This window comes from Chrysochloris asiatica, unplaced genomic scaffold, assembly GCF_000296735.1.
Source record: "Chrysochloris asiatica unplaced genomic scaffold, ChrAsi1.0 scaffold00118, whole genome shotgun sequence".
NCBI classification, from domain to species: domain Eukaryota; kingdom Metazoa; phylum Chordata; class Mammalia; order Afrosoricida; family Chrysochloridae; genus Chrysochloris; species Chrysochloris asiatica.
This window is the reverse complement of record NW_006408636.1, coordinates 7,445,925-7,462,088: the sequence shown is the minus strand read 5'-3', so window position 1 is coordinate 7,462,088 and position 16,164 is coordinate 7,445,925. Positions and strand designations below refer to the sequence as shown.

The window sequence follows — 16,164 nt, the reverse complement described above, 5'->3', positions numbered from 1 at the left end:
AAACAGTTACTTATCTGTCTTCCTCTGGTTCCCTACTCCACAAATCACATCTCCCCTATGGTTAGTTAGTACAGCTGCAGCTCCCTAGGGTTTCACCCTGCTATAGATTCAGTGCAACTGTTGTTGTAAAGTACCATCAAGCCAGTTTCGACTCATACTGATCCCGTATGGGGTTTCTGAGAAGCGGTTGATAAGTTTGAACTGCTGGCCTTGCAGTTCAAATTGACATCGCGGTCCAGTGTTTATTCTACAGCACCATACTGTAAGAAGATTTTGTAAACCAATGCACACCTGAGGAAGATAGACACTGGGGGAAGTGAAGGAAAGGGAGGATAAATATATTGGAAAGGGAACCAAAAGCCAAAAGAATAAGAGGTAACACCTAAACTAAAAAGGGTTCCTCCACTTTAACCACTTGCTGTCCACTATCTTCTGGGACGATGGTAAGCTACCAGTGGGCAGGAACCACATTGACTGCTTCCTTGACTCTACTCTTCAGCCAGACCCAAATTCTTAGCCCAGAGCTTTACTGTGTTCCACATAGTAGGAACTAAAAGTTAAGTCCTGGTGTGGCACTATATGATAAGCACTAGACCACAAGGTCAGTTTGAACTACAAGGTCGGCAGTTCAAACTCACTATCCACTCCTAGGAAACCCTATACAGGGCTGCTATGAGTCAAAACTGACTCATTGGCACTCAACAACAACAACAACAAAGTTGTCTAAGCAATACAGAAAGAAGTGTCTATCGTCACCTACAAGCAAATACTTGAGCGTTATAACTGATTGCTTGTTAAAACATGCATTTCCCAGACATACCCATTGCTGTTGAGTTGATGCCAATTCATAGCAACCCTGTAGGACATAGTAAAACTGTCCCATAGGGTTTCTAAGGCTGTGATCTCTATGGACTCAGACTGCCACATCTTCTTCCATGGACAACAGGTGGGTTCAACCCCCTACATTTTGATTAGCAGCTGAGCTGAGTACTTAACCACTGCACCATCAGTGCTCCTTTCCCACACCTAGTATATCTAAATCACTAGATAGGGAGCCTGATAATCTATATTTTTACAGAATTCCAGGTGACGCCTATCAAGCAAGTTTAGAAAACGTTGAACAAGTCAAGCTTTATAGTCAGAACAACTAGATTCAAATTCCAGTTTTGGAATTTCTTTGCTGTATAACTGGACTCTCTGCTTTCTCATTTTAAAATGAGAATAATAATGCCTAGTTTGTAGCACATGATCAGGAACTGATGGTCCTAAAGGAAGAAGTTCAAGCTGCACTGAAGGCATCGGCGAAAAACAAGGCACCAGGAATTGATGAAGTACAAATTGAAATAATTTGACAAACTGATGCAGCACTGAGGACACTCACTTGTTTTATGCCAAGAAATTTGAAGATTGCTACCAGACCAACTGATTGGAAGAGATCCATATTTGTGACCATTCCAAAGATGCAGAAATCATCAAAAAATATCATTAATACCACATGCAAGAACAAATCTTCTGAAGATAATCCAAAAATGGTTACAACAGTACATTGACAGGGAACTGGCAGAAATTCACGCTGGATTCAGAAGAGGAAGTGGAACAAGGGATATCATTGCTGACCTCAAATGGATCTTGGCTAAAAGCCAAAAATATCACAAAGATGTTTACTTGTGCTTTATTGACTATGCAAAGGATTTGGATTGCATGGATCATGACAAACTATGGATAACACTGCAAAAAACAGGAATTCCAGAACACTTAATTGTGCTCATGAGAAACCTGTACATAGATCAAGAAGCAGTCATTTGAACAAAACAAGGGGATACTGAATGGTTTAAAATCAGGAAAGGTGTGTGCCACAGTTCTATCCTTATTCAAACTGTATGTTGAACAAATAATTCAAAAAGCTGGATTATATGAAGAAGACCATGGCATCAGGTTTGGAAGAAGACTCATTAACCACCTGAGATATGCAGATGATACGACTTTGCTGATCGATTCCTGGTGCCTTGTTTTGGTGTTTGTTTTGTTTTGTTTTTGCCAATGCCTCCAGTGCAGCTTGGGCTTAAAATAGGACTTAAAATAGTGATGAAGATCAAAGACTACAGCCTTCAATATGGATTGCACCTCAATGTAAAGGAAACAAAAATCCTCACAGATGGACCAATAAATAACATCGTGATAAATAGGAAAAGATTAAAGCTGTCAAAGACTTCATTTTGTTCGGATCCATGATCAATATTCATGGAAGCAGCAGTCAAGAAATCAAGCGACATATTGCATTAGGCAATTCTGCTGGAAAAGACCTCTTTAAAGAGTGAAAGAGCAAAGGTATCAGTTTGAGGAGTAAAGTGCACCTGACCCAAGCCATGGTATTTTTAATTGCCTCATATGCATGTGAAAATTAGACAACGAACAAGGAAGACTGGAGAAGAATCAATGTATTTGAATTATGATAATGGAGAAAAAAATACCCAAAGTACTATGGACTGCCAGAATAACAAACAAATCTTTGTTACAAGTAGTATAGCCAGAATGCTCCTTAGAAGCCAAGATGGTGAGTCTTTGTCTCTCATACTTTGGACCTGTCAGTAGGAGGGACCAGTCAAATCATACTTGGTAAAATAGAGGGTCCACAGAAAAGAAGACCCCCAATAACACAGTGGCAACAGCAATGGGCTCAAACATAACAACAATTGTGAGGATGGTGCAGGACCAAACAGTTTTTCATTCTGTTCACTATGAGTAGGAACCAACTTGACAGCACCTAACAACAACTTTGCGATTTTAAAAACCATTCAAAGAGAATAACAAAGGTCTTGATGCAAGTAGGGCATTATACATCGAATTGTGTCTCCCAAAATGTGTTGTAAATCCTAACCCTAAAGCTGTGGTTATCATCCCATTTGGGAATGGCTTTTCTTTGTTATGTTAATGAGACCATATTAGTTTAGAGTATGTCTATGTCTTCTGAGATATAAAAGAGATTAAACAAGCAAGTGAGGAAGCAGAGATGGGGTAGACAGATGACAACCCATAGGAAGATCACCAAGAAGCCAAGGAATAGAAGCAGAAAAGAAAAGGATCTTCCCCCAGAGCCAACAAAGAGAGAAGCCTCCCCCAAGAGCTGGCACCCTGAATTAAGACCTCTAGACTCTCATGGTGTGCTTCTGGAGTCCTGATGTGGCACCACAGGATATGCACTGGACTGCTAACCATAAGGTCGGTGGTTCAAACCCACCAGTTACTCTTTGGAAACCCTATACAGGGTCACTATGAGTTGGAATGAACTCAAAGGAACTAAACAACAAAAACAAGGTGTGTCTGATCCAAGCCATGGCATTTTCAATTGTTTCACATGCATTTGAAAGCTGGACAACCAACACTGCAGACTGTAGAAGAATTGACACATTTGAATTATGGTATTGGAGAAGAATATTGAAAATACCATGGACTGCCAGAAGAACAAACAAATCTGTTGGAAGACATACATCCAGAATGCTCCTTAGAAGCCAGGATGACGAGACTTCGTCTCTCATACTTCAGACATGTTAACCAGGAAGGGCCAGCCCCTGGAAAAAGTACATTATGTTGGAAAAGTGGAGGGTCGGTGAAAAAGAGGAAGACCACCAATAAGATGGATTGATTGCAATGGGCTCAAGTATAGCACACAGTTGCTGAGGATGGAAGAATATTCATTCTGTTGTGCACAGGATTGATAGTTATGAATCGAAATCTACTTGTATGGTACCTAACAACAACTAACAGGCCTACTAAATGTGAAAAAATAAAGTCTTATTTGTTAAAGCTATCCACTTGTAGCTCTGGTAGCGTAGTGGTTACGAATCAGGCTGCTAACCTCAAGGCTGGCAGTTTGAAACTACCAGTAGTTCCGCGGGAGAAAGATGAGGCGGTTTGCTCCTGTAAAGATTTACAGCCTTGGAAACCCCGGGTAGGGTCACTATGAGTCGGAACCAACTCCACGGTACTTAACAACAACAACAAGACAACTAAGGTGTATAGGTGTTCCCTTAATATTTGTTCCCCTTTATTCTGAAAACTCTGTCGAACTAGTGAAAATTTCTGAGCAGATTGTTACTTTAGTTTCAATCTATCTTAGTTATCTAATGCTGCTATAGCAGAAATGCCACAAGTGAATGATTTTAATTTAGGAGGCTAGAAGCAGTGGCTCTGGAGAAAGGTTCCTGTCTCCTTTAAATATCTATAGGCCCAGCATTCCTTGGAGTTCTCCACATGACTTGGTATCAACTTTCTTCAGGATCTAGGAACTTCACGGCACAGGGACCCCAGGTACAAAGGACGCACTCCAAACTCAGCTCTCCTATCTTGCTGGTAGTAGGTCCCTCCTGCTCTGCTCAAGTGTCTCCTTTTCTCTCTCATAAGATAAAAGGCAGTGCATGCTACACCCTTGGGAATGTCCATAAATCAGATCATGATGGTGGTTGGATTAAGGATAATAGAGTCCTGGTGAGGCGCAATAGGGTAAGCACTGGACTGCTAACCACAGCTTGGTGGTTCAAGCCCACCAGTCACTCCTTAGAAACCCTATACAGGTTCACTGTAAGTCAGAATTCAATGATAACAACATCCCACCCTTAATCCTCTCATTAGTTTATCACATCAAATCACATCATGGGGAATAGCTACATCTCAACTGCTGAACCACTGAGAAGCCTGGTCTAGTCAAGATGACAAAAACCTTTTAACTATCACACAAATCTCCCTATAAACCCAGGCAAATAGTTGTCCAGACTTGTCTGTAACACCTCCAGTGACAAAAATATTCAATGTATTATGTCCAGAAGCAGTCCACTGCATTTCCATCCAACTTTAATCATTAGCTCTTTCTTTCTTAGGTTAAACTGAAACTTCCTTGGGTGACAAGCAAATCTAATCCCTTTTCCACATGATAAGGTAACACAATTAACTGGGAGCAGATTGGGGAGGGGAGTCCATTTTGAACATGCAACACATTTGAGGCCTGCTATGTGCATGTCTATAAGAGTCCTGGTGTGGAGCTGTGGGATAAAGCACTGGACCACAGGTTGGTTTGAACGCACCTTGGAGACCCTCAGCGTGGCTATGAATCGGAACTGACTTGATGGCACTTAACAACAACATAGTTCAGTAAAAAGATCAAAGATGTCTCTTAAAGGACAGTATTTGAAGCTGTGAAAATCAATGACATTGTCATGTAGGGGGCAGAGCTACTAAAAGACAGAGGACTGGTCAATGAGGTACAAAGAAAGTAAATAAGTGATTTGTGGAAACAAATGTGGTGAGGCAATCAGAGAACCTGTAAAGTAGTCATTAAATTTGGTAACAGGTCACTGCTGATCACTGACAGAGAGCTGGAATTCTGTTTCTCCAGGCTACTAAAAGAGGGCATTTGAAAAAGTAGCAGCAGCAAGTATAGACAAGTTTCAACCAGTGTATTAGTTCCTGAAGATGTTAAGACAGGTTCTCCAAATAAGAGTCCCAAGCTCCTATCTTTTAGAGAAACACTGCCTAGTATAATCCCTTCTACTAATTAAGGTTGATTTTAACTCCAAGGTTGGTGGTTCAGACTCAGAAACCCTATACAGGGTCATCGCTATTAGTCGGAACCGACTCTACAGCACTTAACAACAGTAAAGAAACATATTTTCCTGTTTAAATGCTCCTTAGAGGCAAGAATGACAAGACTTTGTCTCTTGTGCTTTGGACACATTAACAGGCGGGACCACTCCCTGGAGAAGGACATTATTAGTAAAAAAGAGGAAGACCCTCAATGAAATGGATTGACACAGTAGCTGCAACATGGGCTCAAACATCCTAACAACAATTGTGAGGATGGCACAGTATTTCCTACTGTGAGTTGGAAAGGACTTCACAGCACCTAACAACAACAATCCTGTATTTCCCTAACTTAACTGCACCATACCTGATTTGTCACATAATACCTATAATACAGTGAGAAATTAGTGTTTCCTGAAAGATAATTCAGCAAATACAATGAGCAGAAGAGGAGAGAATAGACAACGGTTTAAGGGTCTATTTGGTATCAAGGGAATTTTTTTCTTTTTTTTCTAAAAATGGAAGAAACATATATGTTTATATGCTAATGTAAAGTAACCCATGTAAAGTGAAAAGCCAGAAAGAATGAAAGGGAAGAGAGCAAGCCAGTCTCCAGCTAAGGAACTGCTTCAGCTATAAAACATTAGCTCCCCTGATTAAGTCTAGTGATCACAAATAGGTTACCTATTCCAGTTTGGTACAGTTTCATATTCTAATTCTATTTATATGATAATATATATGGATATAAATTATATGTGAATATAATGGCTTATATTATCTTCCTCAGATGGTTATCTAGACAAAGTTAAGGGCAGATAATTGAGAAACTGTTTTAATTCTCCTTGAATACAGATTTCTGTGTCCATAGAATTTGAGTGACTCACCCAGGCCATTTGTCCTTAGGGTGTACTTTTGAACCTTGAGCCTTTAAGGAACTGGTTCTCTTGGAGTCACCTCTGGTACTGGACTCTTTTGGAGAATTATCTATATGCAGTCTGATTCCAGAAGCAGGAACTCCAGGGTCTGACTGGAAGCTGTGTTTTAGGACATATGGCATGTCCTTAATGGTTCTGATTTTATAACTGACTGACCCTGAAGCCCTGCATGTGCTCTGAGAAACCAACATGAAAGTAATTTCCAGTGATTCTCAGGAGATGACACTGCCTGGACCCTGCTTATATAACCTGCTTTCACTATACACACTTTGAGCATCTTCATAAACTTTCAGTTTATGTTACCTAATTCATACTATATCTACTAACAATAAATATGTTCTGTTCCACTGGGTTTTGGTATGTCTCTATGCATTTAAGTTTTTAGCATTAGACAGATTGATTCACTAGAAAGAGAGTCATGGTCTCCACTCTTCTCTCCAAAGTTAGGCCTGGGCCAGAGAGAAGGGTGCTCATATAGGGAGCTCAATGTTCCATTCCCCCTGCTTAGACAGGGAGAACTCTAGCACAGGATAGGCAGAGAGGGGAAATCTAAAAATAAAGCTCTCTGAAGAAACTGTCTTGCCTAAAGAGCAGCTTCCCACGCACAATGGAGTGCCACATCTGCGGGGGCTGGAAGCATAGAACGGAACAATCCTGACCAAATCACATAAGAATTACCCTTCCTTGGGGGAAGACAGCACATTTTGACTGCCCCCCATTAGTACCCCAGTGTCTAGGCTGCAGACCGGAGGCACAGGCTTAGTGACAGAACGCAGGATTTTCTTTTCCGGACTTAAAAGATCACCAATGACTACTCCAACATTCCCACCAGTCTCTTCCTTTCACAGCAGGAGGTGAGTGCAGCAAATGTTCTCAACACACAAGGACACAAGTTGAGGGTTCATTTTAGAAAAGAACATGAAGAGCTCTAGTAGGCTTCAGGCTCAAAGATGAGCTGTAGGGTCAGGGACTACCAACTGAGGAAAAAGAAAATCAAGCATTGTGAAAAGAACTGCAATTAGCATTTACATTGGTTCCCTATCATCTCAGACCCTGAGTACAGTGCAGTTGTCATGTTGCCAGGCAACTAGCAAATGTAACCTCCCCTCCCCCATCAGGTTTCACAGGCCACTAGACAAAGCCAGCCAAAGTTCAGCTCAAGACTTTAATGCAACTCCACACCCACACCTAAGCACACAGTTACTTCTGGCTCAGAGAAGTAAACCCATCACCTCTTTCTCTAAGAATTTTAATCTTGGAGAGATACGAGGGGCTTCAAAGAGTTCCTGGGAAAGTTCCATTATCTTTTCATTTCACTTTTCCATGAACTTTCTGAAGCCCCCTCATACAATTTACTTACACAAGATAGTTGGAGTTCTGCCAAGAAGCCAAGGCAGGAAGAGGGGGGAAAAAAAACAAAAACCTGTTGCCATGGAGTGGATTCCAACTCATAGCAACCCTATAGGACAGAGTAGAACTGCCCCCATAGGGCTTCTAAAGCTGTAAATCTTTATGGAAGAAGACTGCTACATCTTTCTCCCATGGAGCAAATGGTGGATTTGAACTCTAATTTTTGGTTAGCAAAATGCTTAACCACTGCACCACTAGGGCTCCAGGAAGGAAGACGGAAACTAGCCCTAATTCTACAAGGAGTCCATAGTGTTCATGTAGCAGTCTAACTCCCAAGGAGATTTGTACTTTGACCTGAAAAAGTATTATACTATGCCTCAAGCTTCAGAAGTTCAACCTTGGACTATATCTCAGAACATGATGTCAGCAGCAACAGGAAATATACTTGATGTCATATATCTGCTCCAGTCCCATGATTCATAGCTTATAGCAGACCAGTAGACGAGGGCTGAGGATGAGAGGGTAAAGGAGGGATGAAGACACAGTATATATATATATATATATATATATACACACACACACACACACACACACACACCAGAATGCAGTAAACTGTCAGTTCTTTGGTCTCTTGAAAGTTTTTTGTCATCCTGTACCAGAACACAGTGATAGTTGATATGCTCAGATACAAATCCTGATGTCTATTATGCATATGTGCAAGGGGAAGAGGGTACCAAGTTTTCCCTCAAATCACAGATTGCAAGCAAAGTACTTTGAACACTCAAGTGCTAGCTATCTGAATGCTGACTAGCAACAACCACCCAACAATATTTTACATTTACAGCAAGCTGAAATTTTCCCATACTGAGTCATTCATGAGGGAGAAGGGAGGAGATACTGACTGACCATAAAATACATAACCTGAACACACAGTAAGAAGTGCTATTTTTTTAGAACTGGGAGTTACACACTCCATACTTCACTAGTTAAACAAGAAGGGTGGATTGGCACAGAGCTCCCCTCTTTCAGAAGAGTCTGCTGCTCAGATGTTCCGCTTACCTGACATACAAGGACCTCTTTTCACTTGTTCGAAGGGACCCAGACCCAGAGCTCATGCTGCTGTTCATCATTTGCTCTCGCAAGTCATGTATCTTCGATTCAAAGCGACTATATTCTATCAGGGAGACAAGGGAAAGAAGAGAAAAGAATGAGCCCAAACCAAGTGCCAGCAGCTGAAAAACCAGGGATACTTGGGTTCAAAGCAGCCACAGCCAGCCCAGTCAATCTTGCTTTGATAAGCATATTCCCTCCTCTAAGCCCACAAAGTCTGGTTAATGCTCCAGACTGCAAAGCCATTCAAACTGCAAGGCCTTCAGTTCAAGCTCACCAGTTGCTCCTTGGAAACCCTATACAGGGTCGCTATGGGTCGGAACCGACTCGATGGCACTTAACAACAACAATAACAAGCCCACAAAAACACACTTCCCTCCACGCCCACACTAACAAAAGGAAAGAATGCACCTGAAAAAGGAATAACATTTGGGTATGTCAAATGGAAAAAAACAAAGAAACAAACCTTATCTATCTTGAAATCTCACTAATCCTTAAAAAACAACTATTAGAAAGAGGTCCCAGTTTGGCCTTTATAAATCTTTAGAGCAGACACTACAGCCCAAGGAGAACAGATGGGAAAGGCAACTCTGCAAAAAAGCCTATTTTCAGAGAGCAGATGACCCTGGGATGCAGAGTGGAGGAACTGGAAAAGACCTGTGGCCATAATTACATTCCCAGGTGGTTGTTGTTAGGTGCCATCGAGTCAGTTCCGACCCATAACGACCCTGTATAGTTTTCAAGGAGCAGCTGGTGAGCTTGAATAGCAAACCTTGCCGCTCAAACCAACTTTGCAGTCCAGAGCATTAACCCACAGCACCACCTTAGGGGGGAAAAAATTCTTCCTGGATGACTTTTTTAAAAGGGGGAGACTAGGACAAAAGTAAGGTAAAAACAAACAAAAAGCATTAAGAGGAGGCAAAGCTCTGCTGAGTTATTTATTTCCCTTTTAATAGTGTCTTTGGCCTCAGCAACAATTAAACATAAATTTTCTCAAAACTAGAAGTCAGCTGACAGCTATCTTCTCCAAAGTCATGTAGTCAGTGAGACCATAAGTCCATATCCAGCCTTGTATCCCTTGAGACTATCTCAACAACCTGAAACAACATTATCATTCTGGAAACAATGGTTTTAAAGAAATCCTAAAAAGGGAAAGTTGACTATAGTCCTACAATACTATAAAAGGCTCTTGATAGGGCTGTTTTGCTCTGACATTCTTCCTTGTTGTTAAGTGCCCTGGAGTCGACCCTGTATAGGCTTTCCAAGGTTTTTAAAAAAATCTTTGCAGGAGCAGAAAGCCTCATCTTTCTCCCACAGCGTAGCTGGTGGAGTTGAATTGAAAAATCTGACATTCACATTTGCACACACACACAATTACACACCATTTTATAGGATTACCATTGCTGCATAAAACGGGATATATCCATGGCACAGGGTGTAGAATTGGGGGGGGGGGGAGAGGCATACTTCACTATGAAAAGATGATTGTTTTTCTTTTCAGAACTTTTCATTGTGAATCAGGTGTACATTAACAGAGCAGATCATCTGTTTTATATTAAACAATTCATACACATTTTGTTTTATCTCACTGACTGTAATCACCTCAATATAACATATAATATGGAGTCCTGGTGTGGCGTTGTAGGGTAAGTGCTGGACCACAAGGTCTATTTTAATCACAAGGTAGGCAGTTCAAACTCACCAGCCGCTCCTTAGAAACCCTACAAAGGGTGGCTATGAGTCAGAACCGACTCAACAATACTTAACAACAAACAACACAACAACAACAAAAATATATCTTATCCCACCTTCCCTCTCCCACCTGTTTTCACTCCTCCTTCTTTCCTAACCCTTCTGATCTTTATCCCCAGTGGTGCTGTTCTCCTTATAGATCTGTCTGTTGTTTGGCTAAATTTTAAAAGAAGTAAAAATTAACTCTAGAGGTTGAAGATTACAGAAACTGCTTTAAATAATAATAGTAACAATAATAACCATTTCCAGGGGATAATTCCACAAAAGCACTTTCATAAAGGGCTGGCTAGCAAGATCTAATCTGTGTGACTCTACAGGCAGAAAACAAAACACCTGTTCCAACACCTGACACTCCCCCTTCCCTCAGCAAAAACAATCTGACCTTCAGCTGAGTATAAAGGTAAATGCTAAAAAAGCCTCAAGAGAAGGGAATGGAGTTCTAACTCACACAAACATCCTCTTTTCAACAAAGTTTCCTTTTGTTCACTGTGTTATCAATGAAGCCAACTGGTTAAATTTATGTGCTCTTTCATTCATCACGTACTGCTGTTAAGGTGATTTGTCCTCATTACCTACTCCCATCTGTAAAATTCTAGAGGAAACAGTTAAATCACTGATTCACCCATTAAATGGGGATGGGGATGAGGGAAGTGCAGGAAGAGACAACAGATGGACAATGTCCTTGTTCTAAGGATTACTAGGCAACACATCAATATCGATGAGGTCTCCAAATCTGAAGGTGGTGATCAATTTGTCATAGGAGCCCTGGACTGCCTGAGAGCAGAGCAGCAATATACCACACTAGAGATTGCCTGAAATCCTGGTGAGGCTCTGTAGGATTAGCACTGGACTGCTATCCACAAGGTTGGTGGTTCAAACCCACCAGCTGCTCCTTGGAAACCATATACAGGGTCACTAAGAGTCAAAACTACATCGCTATTAGGTCCTCCACCCTATCCCAGGATCCAGAATTTTCTAGTTCACTCCTCTCTGGTTCTCCTCCACTGAGCTGACTGACTATATAGAAGAGAAACACGTGAGACAGAACTCTCTGACCAGGCAGCTCTTTCTGAGGGAGGGTAAGTAAGAGGCAGAAGTACACATTGAACCTAAAGGGAAAAAACAAAACTAATAAAAAACACCCAATGTCTTCATAAACCTTTTTCTATGTTGTCACGTGTCGTCAAATCAGCTCCTACTCATAGTGACCCTGTATAGGGTTTCCAGGAGCAACTTGGTGGGTTTGAACCACTGACCTTGTGATTCAAACAGACCCTGCGGTCCGGCGCTTTATCCTACAGCACCACATCAGGACTCTGTCTTCCCTTCTTTGGCATTAACTTGCCTGCTAAACTCCAACTTAGCAGCAGGTCATGGTAGTTGTTTAGTTAACTACTATTCTTAAAAATCCTTTTGAGAAAACAACCACCAAACCATTTTCTCAAAGCTCCTAACTCAAAGAATCTACACTAAAAAGAATCTACACAAAAGACAAGGCTATTACTATAAGAAATCCACTTTTTGTTTTACGTGTGCAACAACTAAATGTCAAGCCTATTAAATTGAATTGTATTATTTGTTGTTGTTTCATTCAGGCCATCTTCTGTACTTCTAGCTGCTCATCAGTCTCTGGCTCATCAGTCCACTAGGCACAGAGAAGCCCCTTGTTGAGTAAATGTGGAGCGAGTTAGAAAATGGTGCCCAAGTCGATCCTTCTATTCTCAAATTAATGATTTATTTAACTGATGACTGCCAGCTTTGCTGAGGACTTGTAAAGGTAGTTAAGAAGTATTCCCATTTACTTCTGTTTGCAAGGTTAATTGTTGGGAGCAATTGGGGTTTATGTTTTTTTAAACACACTTTGGAAATGTTAATTACCCGCTATGGGCATCTGGTTCACAGACTTGTGTATATAACAAAGAAAACAAATCAATCGAACAGATTAAAAACTGTTTAGAATACATTTAGGATAGTTGTTAAAAATCTTGGAATTGGTTCACACTCATAGTGAATAGTGACCCTGTATAGGGTTTCTGAGGAGCTCTGGTAGCGTAGTGGTTACGAACCAGGCCGCTAATCTCAAGGTCAGCAGTTCAAAACTACCAGCAGTTCCGCGGGAGAAAGATAAGGCTTTCTGCTCCTGTAAAGATTTACAGCCTCGGAAACCCTATACAGGGTCGCTAAGAGTCAGAACTGACTCCACGGCACATAACCACGACCACCACAGGGTTTTTGAGACTGCAAATCTGCGAGAGCAGAAAGCCTTATCTTTCTCCCTTAGAGCAGCTGGTGCTACAACCACCCAGACCTTACAGTGCACAGTCCAGTGTTTATACTGTCGTTGTTGTTGTTAAATGCCTTGAGCTCCAACTCATAACAACCCTGTATAGTGTTTCCAAGGAGCGGCTGGTGAGCTTGATTGCTCCCCTAGGATAGATAGTATTTCATTTAATATTAGTGGTTTGTTCTTGTCAGGTGCCATCAAGTCGGCACCGACTTGATGGCATAGCGACCTTATGCACAGCAGAACGAAACACTGCCCGATCCGGGGCCAACCTCACTACTGTTGTCACACTTGAGTCCATCAATGCTGCCACTTGGCCAATCCATCTCATTGGGGGTCTTCCTCTTTTTCTCTGACCCTCCACTTTACTAAACATGATCACGCTCCTGACACTATGTCTGAAGTATGAGAGACGAAGTTTTTGGCCATCTTGGCCTCCAAGGAGCACTCTGGCTGCACTTCTTCCAAAATGGATCTATTGGTTCTTTTGGCAGCCCGTGGCACTTTCAATATTCTCTTCCAACATAATAACTCAAAAGCATCAATTTTTCTACTGTCTTCCTTATTCACTGTCCAGCTTTCACATGCATATGAGGTTATTGAAAATACCATGGCTTGGGGTCAGAAGCACCTTAGTCTTCAAGCTAATATCCTTGCTCTTCAACACTTTAAAAAGGTCTTGTACAGCAGATTTGCCTAATGCAATACGTCATTCGAGAAACTACACTTAAAAAGCACCTGAATTCTAAGACTTGCCAAGGTCCTTCCTCCCCTTCCATATGACAAAGATAGCCATCATTGGAGAACATCTCCCAGGCTGGAGTCACTGATTAGAAAAGCCCACCCAATCAGCCTCTAACCCAGATTTTTTTTAAAATCTACCAAATTTCAAGTCTATTAAACTGTTTTATTCATTTTTTGCCATTCAGATGAACCTAACCATTTTCAACCCACAGAGATACGTCCATGAGTCATCCTTTGCTACCTCCATCCCTTATGCCAATTGCTAATTAGAGAAAGAAATGGGGGAGGGGGATGACGGACAATCAGATGTCAGATCGGATGAGAACCGGGTTTCTCAGTGACCTCCTAAACGATATGGTTTCCAGGACCGCAACCTACACACATTGGATAAGAATCTACTGGGTGGAGCATTTTTCACAAGCACCCAAGGTGATTCTGATGCCAAGTACTGTTTGAAACTACAGATGGAATTTTGTTTTGCTTTGTTCATTCAAAGAAAAGCTAAAGATACCACAGTCAGTGTGTCTTAAAAGAAAGGCAGGGCAAGAGGGTTGGAAAGCTCTCAAAAATAAAAATTTGGCAAATACTAAATCCAAGAAGAAAAGTGCTCCAATGTACCTGAAAAGCAAGCTAATTTAAAGTTTACACTTTAAATCACAAAAGTAATATATGCTTCAAAAAGTCTCTTTTTCCTTTACACAATTCTCAATCCCATTAGCCAGAAATAACCACGTTAATATCCTAAGATCCTTCCAAACTTAAACCAAACCAAACCCACTGCCACTGAGTCAATTCCAACTCACAGAGACCCTATTTAGGGTTTCCTAGACTGTAATGTCGTTTGAACCACAAAATCGGTAATTCAAGCTCACCAGCTGCTCCTTGGAAACCCTATACAAGGTCACTATGGGTCGGATCCGACTCGACAGCACTTAACAACAACAACAACAGCAACAGACTGTAAATCTTACAGGAGCAGACAGCCTCATTTTTCTCCCACGGAGAAATTCCCGACCTTGTGGTTAGCAGTCCAATGCCTAAACCATGTTATCACCAGGGCTCCTTCTAGACTTTATTTCTTTTTGTTGAGCCACTTTGAAACACGTTTTATTTAAATCTAAATGTGCCTGTATCATTAAATGAATGTTACGACATCAGGAAAATGAGGGTAATGTTAAAAGAAAACAGCCAATCTCAATGCTACAAAATGGAAGAACTGAAGTGAAACATAGATTTGATCTACACTTACTTTCATGCACATATTGTCTACATACAAGGGAGCTTCAGAAATTTCATGGAAAAACTTCCATTATCTTTCAATGCCATTTTTCCATGAACTTTTTGAAGCCCAATTTTTGAAGCAACTTGTAGCTAACAGACACAAAGACTCACATGCAACTTACTTTTTTAACTTTCTAATAAACCTGCTGCAATCATGTCAATTTCAACAAGATAGTGAATCCTATGTGACAGAATAGAACTGCCCTCAAAGGGTTTCCGAGGCTGTAAATCTTAAGGAAGCAAACTGCCTACTTTCTCTGGAGGAACAACCTGGTAAATTTGAATTGCTGACCTTTCAGTTAGCAATCCACTGCTCATGGAAACCCTTCCAAGTCAATACAGAGAGCTCTACCTCGTTGTTTTTAATAGCCACATATTATTTCAATTTATGGATAGGCCATTGCAGTGAATTCCTTCATATTACTCTTCTACCCAGTCTTTGTAACTCCCACCAAACAACGTTTTTTTTTCCGATGAGTCTGGGTAAGAGAATGTGGGAGAAGATATGATTCAGTTGTGAGTGACTGTTAAGAGGGTTAATTGTAATGGTAAAAACTTGGAGCTCAAACATGGTTATAAAATGAGCTATCTCAGAAGCAAGAAGGATGATCTCACTACCATCAGGGAAGAACCAAGGGTGAAGCATGTTCTTTGGACCCCAAGGTCCCTGTGCAATGAACCTTCCTGAACCAGGGACAGAAAGCTGAGACACTGGAGGAGTAGCAGAGGAGTGGTAGGGAAGCAGTAGCAGCAGCAGATCCAAGGACCAGAGCACCTGACAGAGTTGTGGACTTACCAGCCTGTGGAGCAAGTAAAGCTGACTTTCACTGGGCAGGAGACTCACTTGTGGAGTGGGGTGCCTCTAGGCACTTAATTGGGGAGCTAGGTCTGCTGACTCACATAGCTAGAGTTGACTGCCTTCATAGTGAGGCTTAGCAGAATACTGTGTCCTTTGGGCACTTACCAGGAGCCCTAAGAGCTTTGTAACATTGCTAGAGCAGGGTGGACAGAGGCCAAAGACTAGAGAAACATCTACCTGCAGGAATGACTGAGAAGAGGCTTCTTAACTAGAACTGTGCCCTGAGCATTTCTTACCTAGAATTATATAACTTGTTAACTTCCCTAATGAACCCC

The 16,164-nt window shown here is 41.3% G+C and overlaps 1 protein-coding gene across 5 annotated transcripts in view; it reads right to left on the bottom strand.

Annotated features, from left to right (window-relative positions):
* DLG3 (discs, large homolog 3 (Drosophila)) overlaps window positions 1-16,164 on the bottom strand; it is a 149,981-nt gene that overhangs the window by 78,726 nt on the left and 55,091 nt on the right. For all 5 annotated transcript variants that reach the window (XM_006868526.1, XM_006868523.1, XM_006868524.1 and 2 more), the window contains one exon: window positions 8,919-9,033. In XM_006868526.1, the coding sequence (XP_006868588.1) occupies window positions 8,919-9,033 (115 nt within the window). The remainder of the gene's footprint in view (window positions 1-8,918; window positions 9,034-16,164) is intronic.